The sequence below is a fragment of the Amblyraja radiata genome, chromosome 16, assembly GCF_010909765.2.
Source record: "Amblyraja radiata isolate CabotCenter1 chromosome 16, sAmbRad1.1.pri, whole genome shotgun sequence".
Classification (NCBI taxonomy): Eukaryota; Metazoa; Chordata; class Chondrichthyes; order Rajiformes; family Rajidae; genus Amblyraja; species Amblyraja radiata.
The window spans coordinates 23,074,315-23,091,309 of record NC_045971.1 but is presented as its reverse complement, the minus strand read 5'-3'; the positions used below and the strand labels follow the sequence as shown (position 1 = coordinate 23,091,309).

Genomic DNA, 16,995 nt, shown 5'->3' with positions numbered 1-16,995 from the left:
ATGTCTTGAGGTCATGAACGAGAGACAATGTAGATGTAATTTTATTGCAACCCGACAGCAATATGAACGGTCCAATACCACCATCTGGTGGCCGTATTTTTTTTTTATTTTTTTTATTTTAATATATTTTTTTATTAAAGGTAATCAATTACAATGTTTCAAACAACTTTATATCAAATTAATTCAATTTGCATTAAGTAAAACACTAGTAATACTTATCTACTATTTTTTTAGAAATAATGATAGAGAAAGAATAGAACAGTTATAAATCATTAAGAGAGTGATTAAATAATAATTTGATTATATATAAGAAAGAAAAGAGAAACGAAAAAAAAAAAATGTATTATTAATAACACTACTACAAGTGATAGTATCAATAAAGACATATATGTTAATTCCAATATAAAAATGAATTATTCTCACCAAATCCCGCAGGGTGCACGCCGAGCTGTGTTGCCAAGAACAGCTACTTCTCTAAATACTGTATATATGGAGACCATATCTGTTCAAAAGAATTATACTTGTCCAATAGGACAAATCTAATTCTTTCCAGATGTAACGTCTCCATCATCTCTGTTGCCCACATTTTGGTTGTGGGGGATAATGTTCCCTTCCAAAATTGCAATATGATTTTTTTCCCAATTATCAAACAGTAATCAAAGAAATTTCTTTGATTTACTGTAAGTGATAGATGTAAATCCGGAATTCCAAATATTATTAGCTTTGGGTTAGGGTCCAATTTAACTTTGATGACTTCAGAAATAACTTTAAAAATTTCTGTCCAGTAATAATTCAATTTAGGACATGTAACGAAACTATGTATTAAATTTGCCTCTGCTTTCTTGCACTTATCACAAATAGCGGAGAGATTCGGAAAAATACTATTTAATTTAGTTTTCGAATAATGTAACCTATATAATACTTTAAATTGTATCAGTATATGTCTGGCGTTTAATGAACACCGGTGTATTCGTTGTAGACTTTCTTCCCAGTTTTCTTTTGTTATAGCCAATCCCATTTCATTTTCCCATGCTTGACGATATATTTCCGTTATTGGATTCTCCTTATCCAAAATGATGTTATATATATAGGCTATTAATTTTTCTGTATTTGGATGTAAATTAAACAGTTCGTCTAACAATCCTGCTTCTTTATTTTTATAATCTTGTGTATTGGATTTAATATAATCTCTAATTTGTAAATACCTAAACAAATGTTGTGGAGACAATCCATAAATATCTTGTAACTCCTGGAATAAATGAAATTTTCCTTTTCTATAAAGGTGTTCTATCCTTGTAATTCCTAAATCATCCCATTGTTTAAACCCCCCATCTAATATAGCAGGTTTAAACGATGGATTATTCATAATTGGTAATCTAAATGAGAGATTATCCAAATGTAGAGTCTTAACTATTTGTTTCCAAATACGTCTATTATTATATATTATTAGGTTGTCTTTATAATATTTTTTTTGTACTTCCGTTGGTGCAAAAATTATCGAACCTACATTGAAAGGTAGACAGTCTTCCTTTTCTATATTTAACCATGTCGGTTCATGATCCATATTTACCCACCAGAAATTCATATTCTTAATCTGAACAGCCCAGAAATAATATAAAAAGTTTGGAAGTGCTAATCCTCCATTTATCTTAGCTTTGCATAGATGTTTTTTATTTATTCTGTGATTTTTATAATCCCAAATAAAACTATTGACAATATTATCAATTTTTAAAAAAAAAGTTTTCGGAAGAAAAAAAGGAATAGCCTGAAACAAATATAACAACTGCGGTAGAAATACCATCTTTATGGCACTTATTCTACCAATCATGGATATAGGAAGTGTTTTCCAATATAAAATATTTTTTCTAAGTTTATCTAATAGTTGAGGATAGTTGGATTTTATTAATGAGTTATGAGTTTTAGTTACGTTAATCCCTAAATATTTAAGTTTGTCTGTAACTACTTTTAATGGGTATTGTTGTAATGTATTTAGATTTATTCCTGTTATTGGCATAATCTCGCTTTTATCCCAATTAATCCTATACCCAGAAAATGCACCAAACTTAGTTATAATGTTTAGCAGGTTGGGAATACTAATTTCCGGTTTTGTAATATAAATCAAAACATCATCTGCATATAAAGAAATTTTATTAATTGTTGTATCAGTATTATAGCCATATATTTCAGGTTCAGATCTAATTTTTTCCGACAATGGTTCTATCACCAATGCGAACAATAAGGGTGATAACGGACATCCCTGTCTGCATCCCCTAGAGAGTTTGAATTTGGCTGATAAAATTTGGTTAGTCAAAATTCTTGCCATAGGATTCGAGTATAAAATTCTTACCCATTTACAAAATCTATCCCCCAATTGAAACTTTTCCATTATATTAAATAAATACATCCATTCCACCTGATCAAACGCTTTTTCTGCATCTAGTGATATAACCGCTAGTTCCGTATCTCGTTTTCTTTTTGAATATATAATATTAAACAAACGTCTGAGATTTTGGGATGAGTAACGTTTTGGGATAAAACCTGTTTGATCATAATGTATTAATTTAGAGATCACTAAACTTAATCTCCTAGATAAGACCTTAGTTAATATTTTTTGGTCTGTATTTAAAAGGGCAATCGCTCTATATGATCCAGGATCTTCCAAATCCTTATCTACTTTAGGGATGAGTGTAATTGTGGATTCATTTAAAGATTCTGGTAATTTTCCTTGGTCATATGCATATCTATACATTATTTGTAATCTTGGGGAAATCAGATCTTGAAATTTTTTATAAAATTCTGCACTCAGGCCATCTGGGCCCGCTGCTTTTCCGTTCTTTAGCGAACTAATTGATTCTATAATGTCTTTTACTGTTATTTCAGCATTTAACAATTCTCTACCTTCCTGATCTAAGCTATTGATTTGACATTCTTGTAAAAATATTTCCATACTATCTGTTTGTCCTGTTAGTTTTGACGAATAAAGATTTTTATAATATTGTAAAAATCTATCATTAATATCTTTTGGAGTAATTAATATATTTCCATACTCAGATCTAATTCCGTGTATCATCTTCTCATCTTCTAATTTTCTAAAGCTGTCGTGCTAGTAATTTTTGTGGCTTATCTCCAAATTCAAAATACACTTGCTTAGTTTGTTGAAAAAGTTTAATCACTTGATTAGAATATATTTTATTTAATCTATATTTTACTGATGCAATTTTATTACTTAACTCTTTGGAAGGCTGTTTTATATTTTCATTATCTAGACGTTTTATCTCATTTTCTAAATTTTGTTCTATTTTTCGATTTTCTTTATTGAGATGTGCTTGTGCGGATATTATTGCGCCACGCATGAATGCCTTAAATGTGTCCCAAAATAGTGATGGAGAAGTTTCAGGATTATCATTAGTTTCAAAAAATAATTTAATCTGATCCATCACATATTTACAACAGTCATTGTCCTTTAATATCTGAGGGTTAAATCTCCAGGTAGTAGTTTTATTAGATATATCTTTTAATTTTATCTTAAATGTTAATGGCGCATGATCCGAGATAATAATATTATGATATTTTGCATCATACGTAAAAGGAAGTAATTTAGAATCTATTAAAAAATAATCTATCCTCGAATAGGTTCCATGTACGGGCGAGAAAAAAGAATATTCTCGTCCGGATGGATTATCTAACCTCCAGATGTCTTTAATATTAGATGTATTGATAAAAGCATTTATGAATTTACTTGATTTCGAGGCAGCTTTCCTTTTTGCAGATGATCTATCTAGATAGTTATCTAAAGTACAATTTAAATCACCTCCAATTATTAAATTGTGTTGAGTGGATATAGGAATATTATTAAATATTTTCTTAAAAAATAATGGATTATCAAAATTAGGGGCATATATATTCATTAAAATTACCTTTTTTGAATATAATTCCCCTGTAATTATTACATATCTGCCTTCTTTATCCTCTATAATAGAACTTTGTATGAAAGGTATACCTTTGCGAATAATTATTGCAACTCCTCTAGATTTATGAATAAATGTAGAATGATACACCTTAGAAATCCATTTAGCTGTTAATCTATGTTGAGCATCTTTTTTAAGATGAGTCTCTTGAAGGAAAATGACATCTGTCTTCAATCTGTTCAACTGAGCTAACACCTTTCCCCTTTTAATTGGTTCATTAATTCCTTTTACATTCCAACTGCAGAAGGTTACTCCATCACCCCCAGTCTTCACCTTTATATCATGCATTTTACTATTAGGGCGGCTTTTTTTGGAGTAGCCTTCTTGACTCCCCCAGCTCCCCGTTGCACCCGGACATCAATCCAATGAGAATTTCTATCCACCTTAATCCGCATCTATGTCTTCTTAAACTAAATACACAATATCCTTCACATCTACATTCAAATAATATATAATATAAGATCAATAAAAAACAAAAACAATAAGAAATATCAATAATAAAAAAAAAGTAAAGGGTGTTAATAGGGTGCTCAGAAAAAAAAGAAACTACACTTGTATAGTGTGTAGTATGTGAAGGTGAAAGCCACACTAACGTGGCCATTAATCTAAAGACTTCCGTTTTTTTTAATAAAAAAAAAAGATGTTAATTATACCAGCTCCTATCTCAAATGCTATATATATTGGGGTGGGGTACTAACTTTATATACTTAGTACTTAGTAATTATTTCTATTATTCATATTACTATTTGCTAATTACTAATATCAATTATATTTAATACTATAATATGTAATACTATTATCATGGAATAATTAAATATTTTCTAATAATTAATACAGAACTACTACTAAATGCCCATTATTCCACTTCCTTCTAAGTGAGTATTTCATAACCACAGGTCGATGATAAAAGTTCAGTCCTCTCCTTCTCCCTCGGGTTCTTCCTCCGCATCTTCTCTCTCTTCATCTTCTGGCTTCTGCTGTATGCCTCGGGCGAATTTCAATGCTTCAGTATGCTTAACGAAACGATATTCCTTGTCATCATAAGTTACTCTCAGTATTGCTGGGTACATCAAGCCATATCTCAGATTCTTAGTATTCTGTAAATTCCTCAGGATACCTTTTGTTTCTTTAAATAGTGCTCTTTTCTTGGCCACTTCTGCTGGGAAGTCTCTAAAAATACTGATGTTGTCTCCCTCGTATTTCAGGTTTCTCTTTTTTATTATTATCTTCATCATTTCTTCGAAGACATGGTCAAAGGCCACTTTTACAATCATTTGTCTGGGCGATGAACCTATCCCAGGGGCCCGTCTTAGAGCCCTATGTGCACGGCTCAACAGGGGTTCATGATCCAAATTCAGAATATCCATTAAAAGTTTTGCAACAAATTTTCGAGGATCTTGACTCCCCTCACGACCTTCGCTCAGACCAACTATACGCAAATTTTTACGGCGTTGGCGTCCCTCCAGATCAATACATTTCTCGTTTGTTTTACGTAATAATTCTAAGAGGCGTTTGTTCTCGGCACGGATTGGTGGCCGTATTTACCTGAACAATAACTCCTGGCTTTTATCCATCAAACGTTGATGTATCTGTGAAGGGAAAACCATCCCTAATGGAGCTGATCACAATATGTATTGTGAAGAGTTGACTGAAGTAGCCGGCAGGGAATTATCTACAGGTGTTATTTATATAGACTTTAAAAGATTTTGATAGATTTCCTGGTAGGTCGTTAGGTTAAAGCCCAAGGAAATAATTTTTAAAAACTGCAATCATGGAAATCTGAAATAAAACCAGAAAATATTGGAAACACTCAGCTGGACGGGCAGCATCATTAATTTACATGCAGTATTAATAGATTAAAGCAATGGGCAATGTTTCAGGTCCAAGACCCTTCATTCATCAATCAGGTCTTTAACTCAATACATTTCCAGTGCTTCTCTTTCCATTGATGCTGCCTGGCCTAATAACAAATGACTTGGTTATGGAATTGGCTGAGTCGTAGGAGACAGGGATTGGAGATAATGCGCTGGTACTGAAACAAGCAGGATGTGAGAATTGGTGCCTAGCAAGGATCTCCAGCACTGCAACCATTTATCATTCCATTAGTACGGGTGTCAGGGGTTATGGGGAGATGGCAGGAGAATGGGGTTGAGAGGGAAGGATAGATCAGCCATGATTGAATGGCAGAGTAGACTTGATGGGCTGAGTAGCCTAATTCTGCTCCTACCACTTATGAACATATTTGTAAACAGCACAGATGACTGAATACCAAATGCTGCAGGTCAGATAGTAGAAAGTCAGATTGTATCATAAACAATATAGATAGAGGCGTTAAATTTTAGAGACATCAGTAGAGTAAGCCAACAGGCAAAATTGGTAAATACATTCTAATGTATGCAAAACTAGGTAGAACAGACAACAGAACAAAGTACTTTCTGAGTTGTAAAAGGCCACAGTGGATGTCCAGAGAGACCCAGGAACATGTTAATGTCACTTAAATGTCATGTTTCAGAAAATAATCAAGACCAATGTAACATTATTTTTTTATCCAGAAGATTTGAATCGAGGAGGTTGCTACAACTGTACAAAGCTTTGTTAGATCACACCTGGAGTGCTTAACATAGTTCAAGCCCCCATACTATACAAAAGTTCCAGAACCCACACTAGTACATGATAAATGTACTAAAGTGTTAACCTGACCATAAAGTCTAAATTAAAAAGAAATGATAAATGGGGTAGTTTTGCTGGGAAGTTATTAGGTTAACGATTAACTCAATTGAAGTTTTCAAGCTGGAGACTTTTGCTGTTTGGAGGGACTTTGACCGTATGCTAAAATCTAGAATAAGATAGACACAAACTGCTGGAGTAACTCAGGACAGGCAGTATCACTGGATATAAGGAATAGGTGACGTTCCAGGTTGAGACCCTTCTCTAGACTCTGATTGTGCAAAGTGAGCAAGGGACGCACAGAGTGAGGCTAAAGGTCAAAGTCAGCCAATGCCAATCGTCGCAAATTCAATTGTTAGTTTTAATATAAGATTTATAGTTTTAATATTGCACAATGGTATCAAAGATTATGTTCCAAAGCTAGATATCTGGAGATAGGCTTACTGAATTGAGAAATGGGCCCAAGATCTATTTTTGCTTGTCTAGTATTCCTAATGCAAAGTGTTTTATGTTATTTTTAGTTCTGCAGACACCATGGTGTATCTGGACTCCATCTTGGGTTCACAGGAAGTTTATAAACCACAGAATCCTTAAACATTTGGCCTTCTGGGTTAATGGCCCAGCTGACACGTCATAATCTCACCATCAGGAATCCATTTTTGGCTTTTATTCAAATATTTTACTTTTCCTCCTCTCCTAAACTGGGTGACCTACATCTAGAGTTGTTTCCTTAACCCCTCTTCCAGCTTTTTAGTGCCTTTCCCAGATTTATTTTTTTGTGTGGTTCAACATCACGTTTGTCAACAGTCAAACCAAGAATATATCCTGAACAGATTTCATAATCCGCAACAATCTGAGGTGACCTATATTTGGATTAATTCAAAAAATGTGTTAACATTTACCGACTGATAATTGGGCCAATGTTGCCAGGTGCACTGTGGAACTTGGTACCGTCACTTGCTAAAGGCACACTGCCAACCATTCTGAACCTGTAAACCCCAGTGACGATACATGAATGAATTCAGGAAAAGTGTTAATTTAAGTATTTTGAAGGATTGTTTTAGCATTTTGCCATCAATTATTAAACTGAACAGAAAAGGGAACCAAAGAGTCAACCTATGCCTTCTTACCTGCCTGCACTGAAAGTTAAGATCAGCCAACATTTATAATTCAAATCATAATATGTTTAGCTGTATGGGGATTTGCTTTGAAACTCATAATTGATTGCCTGCACTAAATGTGAATGATATTTTTTTGTATGTAACCCAATTATGGCCATGCAATCCAATGGGCAACACTGCAATATAGCAAATTAACAAATTGGTAGACAAAAATGCTGGAGAAACTCAGCAGGTGAGGCAGCATCTATGGAGCGAAGGAAATAGGCAACGTTTCGGGCCGAAACCCTTCTTCAGACGTTTCGGCTCGAAACGTTGCCTATTTCCTTCGCTCCATAGATGCTGCCTCACCCGCTGAGATCTCCAGCATTTTTGTCTACCTTCGATTTTCCAGCATCTGCAGTTCCTTCTTGAACAATAAAATAAACCTCTACCCCATTGTGCCTGAATATTCACTCCCAATGTCTGGCTTGCAGTAGACATTTTTTTTGAAAGAAGGACATTGTTGTTTATTCTCGTGCAAAACACAGAGTTCCAGAGGTATTCAGTGGGTCAGGCAGCATCCATGGAGGAAATGGACATTCGGCAATTTGGGTCAAGACCCTTCTTCAGACTGATGAAGGCGCATACGTTCATAAGTGTACAAGTGATAGGAGCAGAATTAGGCCATTCAGCCCTTCAAGTCTACTCTGCCATTCAATCATGGCAGATCTATCTTTCCTCCTCAACCCCATTCTACTGTTTCATCCCATAACCCCTGACACCCATGCTAATCAAGAATCTATCTACCTTTGCCTTAAAAATATTTATTGACTGCCTCCACAGCCTTCTGTGGCAATGAATTCCACAGATTCACCATCAGGGTCCCGACACAAAACATTGCCTATCTGTGTCTTATACAGATCTGCTGCCTGACCCATTGAGTTCCTCCAGCACTTTGTGTTTTCCTCCAGAATCCAGCATCTGCAATTATTGGTGCCCCATATGAATTTCTTTTCATCTCATTCATATGTGATTATTTTAACTTGGTTCCATACCATTCAATCCATATGCAGAGAGAAAAAGCCTCTCTTATTGCACCCAACCAAACTCCCTACACAGTTTCCAACAACTTTGCTTGGAACAGGTAACAGTGAGATCATATCCAACAATGGGGCAATACGTTTGGGTAATAATGAAATGGATATGAGCCATGCTCATGAAATAAAGAAAGCTTTATAACACTATTCTAATCTCAGAACATCCTGAGTCATCAATGGACTTTGCACTACATTTTTTGAGTTGTAGTCACTATTGTAAAATAGAAAATATACACCTAATTTGCAGACAGAAAACTCTCACAAACAACATTGTGATAGTGATAAAATATGGCCTGGTATCTGACATGAAGGATGGCATCTCTGACAGTGCAATGATCTTAGTGGAACTTCCTTTGAAGTCTTTGGAGATGAGGATTGAACATATAACTTTCCAATTCACAGGCAAGAGGTTTGAGCTCACCTTGTCCAACATATTCTAATATCAATAAAGCATTCTGAAATGTAAAATAAATTCTAACAATCTATCAGGTTGACTGGTTATCATCATAAATAGGAATGTATTTATAATTTATCATGACAATAAACTCTCTTGACTTGACTTGTACTAGCAAAGATAATTCACCTCATAATGCCAAAGATCCAGGTTCAATCCATGTGTTCAGTTTGCACATTTTTCTTGTGACCACATGGATTTCTTCCAGGGTGCCATATTTGTCTTCCAACTTGTAAGGATGTTCAGATTGGTAGGCTAAATGATCACATTAGATTGCCGCTTGTTAAAAATGAGTGATAGAACTTTGGGGGTGAGTTGATAGAGATAATGAGATATGGTAGATACAATAATAATAATAATAATAATAACTTTATTTATAAAGCACTTTAAACAACTACAGTTGCCACAAAGTGCTGTACATGAGAAATCATGAACAAAAAGCTATTACAAACAATTAAAAACCATTAAAAACCGTACAACGAAGGACTATAAAAAACACACTAAAAATTAAAAGACATTAAAAGCACTAAAAACAGGAGCAATGCCTCAGCCAGTGTCGAAAGCCAAAGAATAAAAATATGTTTTTAGGGAGGATTTGAAGATGGACAGTGAGGGGGCCTGTCTGATGTGCAACGGCAAGGTGTTCCAGAGTGCCGGAGCAGCAACAGAAAAGGCTCTATCCCCTCTGAGCTTCCGCTTAGACCTTGGTACCTCAAGGAGCAGCTGATCAGCTGACCTGAGGCACCGGGCAGGAGCATATAGGTGGAGCAGCTCAGAGAGGTAAGGCGGGGCGAGCCCATTCAATGATTTAAAAACAAATAAAAGAATTTTGAAATGAACTCGAAAGTGCACTGGGAGCCAGTGTAGGGAGGCCAAAATTGGCGTAATGTGCTCCCTCTTTCGAGTTCCAGTCAAAAGGCGAGCGGCAGCATTTTGAACAAGCTGGAGACGAGCCAATGAAGCTCGTGCGACTCCAGAGTAGAGTGCGTTACAGTAATCCAGCCTAGATGTAATAAAGGCATGGATTACTGTTTCAAAATGCTCCCGCTCGAGAATGGGCTTCACCTTTGCCAGCTTCCTTAGGTGAAAGAAGCTGGACTTAACCACCGCGCCTATTTGTTTGTCTAGTTTAAAATCACCGTCCATCCTAAAACCCAGGTTCAAGACGGTTGGCTTTACAGACATTGCCAGTGGACCCAAGTCAACAAAGGGAGGTTCACGGCAGCCATTGGGGCCAAACAAAATCACCTCTGTCTTCTCTTCATTAAGTCCCAGAAAGTTTAAGGCCATCCAGGACTTAATGTCCTCAAGACAAGACAGAAGTGATTTTAAAGAATAGTCTTCCTCTTTCCTGAGTGGCATATATAACTGGCTATCATCCGCATAAAAGTGAAAGGAGATGCCATGCCTTCTTAAAATTGAGCCCAGAGGAAGTAAGTATAAGGAGAAGAGCAGGGGCCCTAAAATTGAGCCCTGTGGAACCCCATATACCAAGGGAGTGGAGGAGGATTCAAAGTCAGCAAGGCTTACCCGCATGGTTCTGTCTGCCAGATAGGACCTGAACCATCCCAGGGCACTGCCACAAATGCCCACTTGGTGCTGTAGTCTGGAAATTAAAATTCCATGGTCCACTGTATCGAAGGCGGCAGATAGGTCCAGCAAGACAAGAACCACATAATTACCTGAGTCGTTTGCCAGGAGGATGTCGTTGAAGACCCTTAGCAGAGCCGACTCTGTGCTATGCATAGCCTTGAATCCAGACTGGAAAACCTCCCGAATATTGTGCTCATCCAGGAAGAGTTTCAGCTGCGCATAAACTACCTTCTCCATGATCTTGGAGATAAAAGGCAACTTGGAGATCGGCCTAAAATTGGACAGATCAGTTTGATCCAGGCCTGATTTTTTAAGTAGTGGTTGCACTACAGCATGTTTAAAATTTATGGGGACAACCCCAGAACACAAGCTACTGTTTATAATGGCAAGAACCGACTGCACAAGGAACTAAAGCAAACTGAAGGCGAATATGGTCAATGATGAAAATTAAATGTGCTGAAGGGCCTCTTACCGTGCTATCACTCTCTATGATTCTATGACTCATACAAAGACTGCTTGACATAAATTCTTTGTTCATTTTTAATTTTCCAGATCATCAGTGGAAATGAACTGGGTAACACTGAGGAGATAAAAACATTTGGCTACTCAATCAGTGGAGGGGTTGATGTCGATCAGAATGAATATCCTGACATTCTAATTGGAACGTTATCCGACAAGGTCATTTTACTGAGGTAAACATAAAAGCGTTAGAAAGCAAATTAAAATTGGACACGGACGTGTACATGTTGTGTGCCCATTTTTAAACTCGCGCAAGTTATTTTCCAAATTAGTTTGACTTTGTATTATTCATACTCAAGCTGCAAATCAGACCCCGACAGTCCTTTCAGGTTAGGCAGAGGTTCACGCACCTCCTCCAATTTCATCTACTCTATCCGTTGTTCAGGATGTGGACTCTTATACATCAGCAAGACCAAACGTAGACTGGGCGATCGTTTCACAGAACACCTTCGCTCAGCCTGCCTGAACCCTCCTGATCTCCCGGTTGTTGGACACTTTAATTTCCCTTCCCATTCCTACACAGACCTCTCTGTCCTAGGTCTCCTCCATTATCAGAGTGAGGCTAAACGCAAATTGGAGGAACAGCATCTCGTATTTCGCTTGGGCAGCTTAAAGCACAGTGGTATGAATATAGATTTCTCTCACTTCAGGTAGCCCCGGCATTCCCCCTCTCTCTATCCCTCCCCCATTCAAGTCACACTAGCTTCTCGATTTCACCCTACAAACGACTAACATTGGCATGTTTCCTTTATCATCATTACTTTTTGAATATATTTCACTTATTGGTCCTTATCTCTCCACATCACTGCCTTTGTCTCTCACTTCCCTTATCCCTAACCAGTCTGAAGAAGGATCTCGACCCGAAATGGCACCCATTCCTTCTCTCCAGAGATGTTGCCTGTCCCACTGAGTTACTTCAGCTTTTTGTGTCTATCTTCTGCAAAACTTGTAGATGTTTGTGAAGAATTAAAATAGATTAAATCACAGCATAAAAGATCTTCAACAGTACAATTAGAAAGCTGGAAAATAAAACATATAGGTTCTACAATGCAACCATCAGCCAAACTGTCTAATTACAATGTGTTGTTTACATAGGCAATTTCCATTGTATATGGAGAGACAGGAATTTGTCAAGAAAAATAAATTTACAAATGTGAATATGAGTGAGGTAGGAGGTCCTTATGTATTCTGATAGTTGCAACAACATTTAGCCCTGTTTAACATTACATTTTTATGCAGATTCAAAATATTGGAAATTGAACAAACACTTCACAAATCATAGGTTCTTAGCAAGAAATTAATGTCGTACTTGAGTCGCAGCGGTGTTTTTGCGTTAGTTAATAGCAATTATTTATTTCCAGAACACGCCCAGTTATTAATATAAGTGAAGACTTCACTGTGCAACCAGAAATCATTGATACCAGATATTGCAACTCAACTTCTTGGTAAGTATTACAATTTTTAATTATTTTCTCTAAAATTCTTGGGTATTTTGAACACGTGAGAATGCATTGATTTCTGTCTTACGGATGAGCCAAGCTGCTTCATGCTGTGGCAGCAGTGTGGCTGCTTTCCTCGTTACTGATGTGTGGAACTCCAAGGGAAGCTGTATCTTTTTTTCAGAATCAGATGCATGTATTGTTGTGGGAGGGGTAGAATGGAAGTTATAAACCAAGGAATCGGGATTTGTGTCATTCAATTCAACAATGGAATGAGTGTCTTTTGAGGGGTGCAGCAGCAAGTGCCACTGCTTCATGGCTCCAACAGCATGGGTTCAATTTTAACCTTCACCGTTGTCACTGTTAAGCTTGCACATTCTCCCAGAGACCAATGGGTTTCCCCAGGAGCTCCAGTTTCATCCCACATCCAAAAGTCTTGTTGGGTGATACGTATTGGTCCATTAGAATTACACCAAATGTAGATGGGTGGTGTCCATGGGCGTGTGGGAGAGATTAGGGTCTAGTAAGTAAGTGGGGGCATGCGACTGGCAGTATTGTTATGAGACTCATTGATTCAGAGGGATAATTGGCTCCCTTCTATGTTTTAAGAAATGTGAAAACATTAAAAGATTAGTAAATCAGAAAAGTAGATTTGTTTGACTGTGCGAGTGAAATATTCTCCTTGTGTTCTTTTTCATTCAGTTTCACAGTGAAGGTTTGCTTCTCATACACTGTGAGTACTGGAAATACAAAGTACAATCGCAAGATTGGTAAGTACAACTATAAAATGTGCTGCCACCTTTTCATAACGCAGTTGATGTAAGCTTGTAGGATCTGTGGATACCGAGACAACATATTTTTCATAGCTTTGAGCAGCAGAAAATTCTAATTATAATCAAGATATTTGAACTATTCACACCATTGACAACCAAAACATTAACTTTACTAACAGTCAAATAATGTATTCCCAGTTTTGAAAGTCAATGTAGTTCCCAACAACATTAATTGTTCTTTAAGATGGAATACAATTCAATTTAAGAAGTCTTGACCAAGAATACATTGCATAAATATAACTTGTCTAAAAATTGTTTGTAACCCGTTATATAGTCTAATATAAACAATATGAACAAGCAGTAGTCTACATTCTTCTCAAGAGAAAGTATGGAGTATTTGAACAGATGCTCACCAGGTGGAGAAATCATTCAGCATCCTGAGCAGCCTCAAATGTGATGAAAAGGGTCAGTCTTGTTGGAGAATCTGATTAGGTTACTGTTTAAAAGGAAGAGGTCACCCATTTATAAAGAGGTGAGGTGACTTTTTTTCCCTTCAGATAACCTCGAGCCTGTGGAACTGTCTTCAAAGTGCGATGAGAGCAGGATCTTTGAATATATTTGAGGCCGAGGTAGATATCTTCTTGATGAGAAAATGGGGAAAAGTTGACTTAACTGAGTTATATTAACAAATTAACAAGTTAAACTAATGGGCCTGTCCCACTTACGCAACTTTTTCAGCCACTGTAGGCACCCGTCATAGGTTGTTGCATTGGCGACCAGACGGGCTATTTGGGCGACTGAGGAAATTACTCACGACCATACAGGTAACACCCAGGCGACACGCGGGGTGAAGCCTGTATGGTCATGAGTAGTCCCCCAAAAGAGTTGTACCTTGTTCTGGTCGACGCTGGATTCTCAACATGTTGAAAAATTTCGCCGACCTGCTGCGACTCTGACAGATGCCGGCAAGTCGCCGAAAAAATTGCATAAGTGGGACAGGCTCATCATTGAGTTTCCTCTCACATCCCAAAATGTGTAGTTTTGTAGGTTGATTGACCAATGTAAATTGCTCCCTGCCTGTAGATGAATGATAGAACCAGGATGGGAAGAAGGGGTGGGAGTGATGTGGTGAGAGGTGATGGGAATCTGGGATGAATAAAATGTGTTACTGTAAAAATAGGTGCTTGAAGTTATTGTGAGCTTGGTGGACCGTAAGACTCTAAGACCCTGTGTTCGTATTTATACCTGTTACCAAGATTTTTGTGCATTCAAAGCGTACAGATAGGTTGTGCTTTTGGTGCTTTGTTGATGAGCTTGATCAAAGCCCTCCCTTTGACCCTTGGTTTCTAATTTCCTGCCATTCCCCTGTCATTTGTTTACTGTTGTGTTCACATGTTTTGCCGCAAAGGTTCTTCAAGTTGCATTTCTCTATGTAAATAACTCCACAGAGATGTTAATAAGTTGCCGTATGTCATTTTTTTGTTGTTTCATTTGAATGCAGATCTTAAGTACAAACTGGAGGCTGAAAAAGACAGGCGCTCTCCTCCACGGGTTAAATTTGTTAAGAAAAACAAAGCTTTCTATTCAAGCATTTTCTCAATGCCGACATCAAAATGCCATGCCATCCAGCTGGGATTGATGGTAAGATTAGCCTACCGAGAAGTCATTTCCTCCTCATTAATCCCTGTGTTGTCTTTTATTTTATGTCTTGATCTGAAATCTTCAGAATTACATTTGTTCTGGTACTAGATTCAATGTATGAAAAACCAGACCCTAAAGAACGTTCACACCGAATGAAATGCAGAGAGGGAAATTGATTTGAAAGTTAATGTGTTGCTTTTGATTTATATTTCGCTTTTAAGATAACATTTAAATTTCAGTCCCGATTCCTAAAATACTGTTCTCTCCTTTCCCTGAAGTTACTGTCCCGTCAGTAAAATATGCAGTATTTAATCACCATACAATGCATTAATGATGTAAGGGTAGTTCCAAGCTCTGTGCAAGGAATTGGAGTTTTCACTATATCTGGGGTATACCCCATCTGTGCAAAACAATGCACATTTTTGTAACCCAGAGTAGGGGAATCAGGAACCATAGGACATAGTTTTAAGGTGAGAGGGGAAAGATTTAGTAAGAACCAGAGGGGCAACTCTTTCACACAGAGGGTGGTGGGTAAATGGAGATAGTTGAGGCAGGTACTGTAACAACGTTTAAAATAGATTTGGACAGGTACATGGATAGGAAAAGTTGAGAGGGATGTGGGCCAAATGCAGGGAGATGGTACTAGTGTACATTGGGCATCTTAGTCGGCATTTGTCTTTGCTTCTCCTTCCCACTTTCAGATTCTGAAATCTCTTTAATTTTTGATCAGCTAATAAGCAATTCATAGACACATAGGATATATGTAATTGCATTTATATGGCGTAAACGCCCAATTCCTAGAGCTGTAGTTCTGGCTTGCAAATTTCAGCATTAAAAGATGAGAACATGAATATACATCCTGCATGCTGCCTGCAAAATGTCTTCTAATTCAGCTTCAAATTCCTAGGTGTTAACATCTCAGGTGACCTGTCCTGGGCACATTACGTAGATGCAATCATGAAGAATGCAGGCTTGCATTTCTACTTTCATAGATGTTTAGACAAATTTGGCATGTCATGGAATACTCCTACAATCTTCCACAGATGCACTATAGAAAGTATCCTGACTGGTTGCATCATGGCCTGGTATGGCAATTCCAACACAAAGGAACACGAGAGGCTGCTTAGAGTGGTGGACTCGGCCCATCCCATCACAATCTCAGCCCTCCCCACCATCAAAGGCATCTACATGATGCAGGAGGAAGCATTTATTTCCTTTCCTACAACCATCAGGTTCTTAACACTGACGTGCACATCCCTAATCCTACCTCAGTAATGGGATACTATGGACCATCTCTTTCACTACCATGGACTTGTTTACTAATTAGGTTTACATTGATATCTTGTTTTTTCATTACCATATATAATTTATGTTTTGTGTGTTGCCCGAGTCTGTGTGCCTGTGATGCTGCTACAAGCAAAGTTTTCATTGTACCTGTACCTCAGTGTACGAATGACAATAAACCCAACTTGACTTGAGTGTGGTAGATAATGTTAAACCAAGCAATCATTTACATTCCTTGTCTTCCACTGTTAATCAGTATTTAATTCTTTATTTCATCTATAATTATTATTTGTTATCCTTCCATTTTTCCATTAGCTGACACCGTAATCTCATTGCTTGCATTTAGTTCTGCACTCTTGCTTTCTCTTTGTTACCACTTTGTCGTGCCATTTGATTCATTGTATTCATAAGTATGTTTTGGTACACATCACCTTAGACATGTTGATCATAAATGCCTTTC

At 37.1% G+C, this 16,995-nt stretch overlaps 1 protein-coding gene across 1 annotated transcript in view; it reads left to right on the top strand.

Moving 5' to 3' along the window:
• Nucleotides 1-16,995, top strand: part of itga3 (integrin subunit alpha 3) — a 165,418-nt gene that overhangs the window by 108,205 nt on the left and 40,218 nt on the right. The window contains exons 9-12 of the mRNA XM_033035336.1: nt 11,432-11,571; nt 12,760-12,843; nt 13,540-13,607; nt 15,112-15,251. Of these exons, the coding sequence (XP_032891227.1) occupies nt 11,432-11,571; nt 12,760-12,843; nt 13,540-13,607; nt 15,112-15,251 (432 nt within the window). The remainder of the gene's footprint in view (nt 1-11,431; nt 11,572-12,759; nt 12,844-13,539; nt 13,608-15,111; nt 15,252-16,995) is intronic.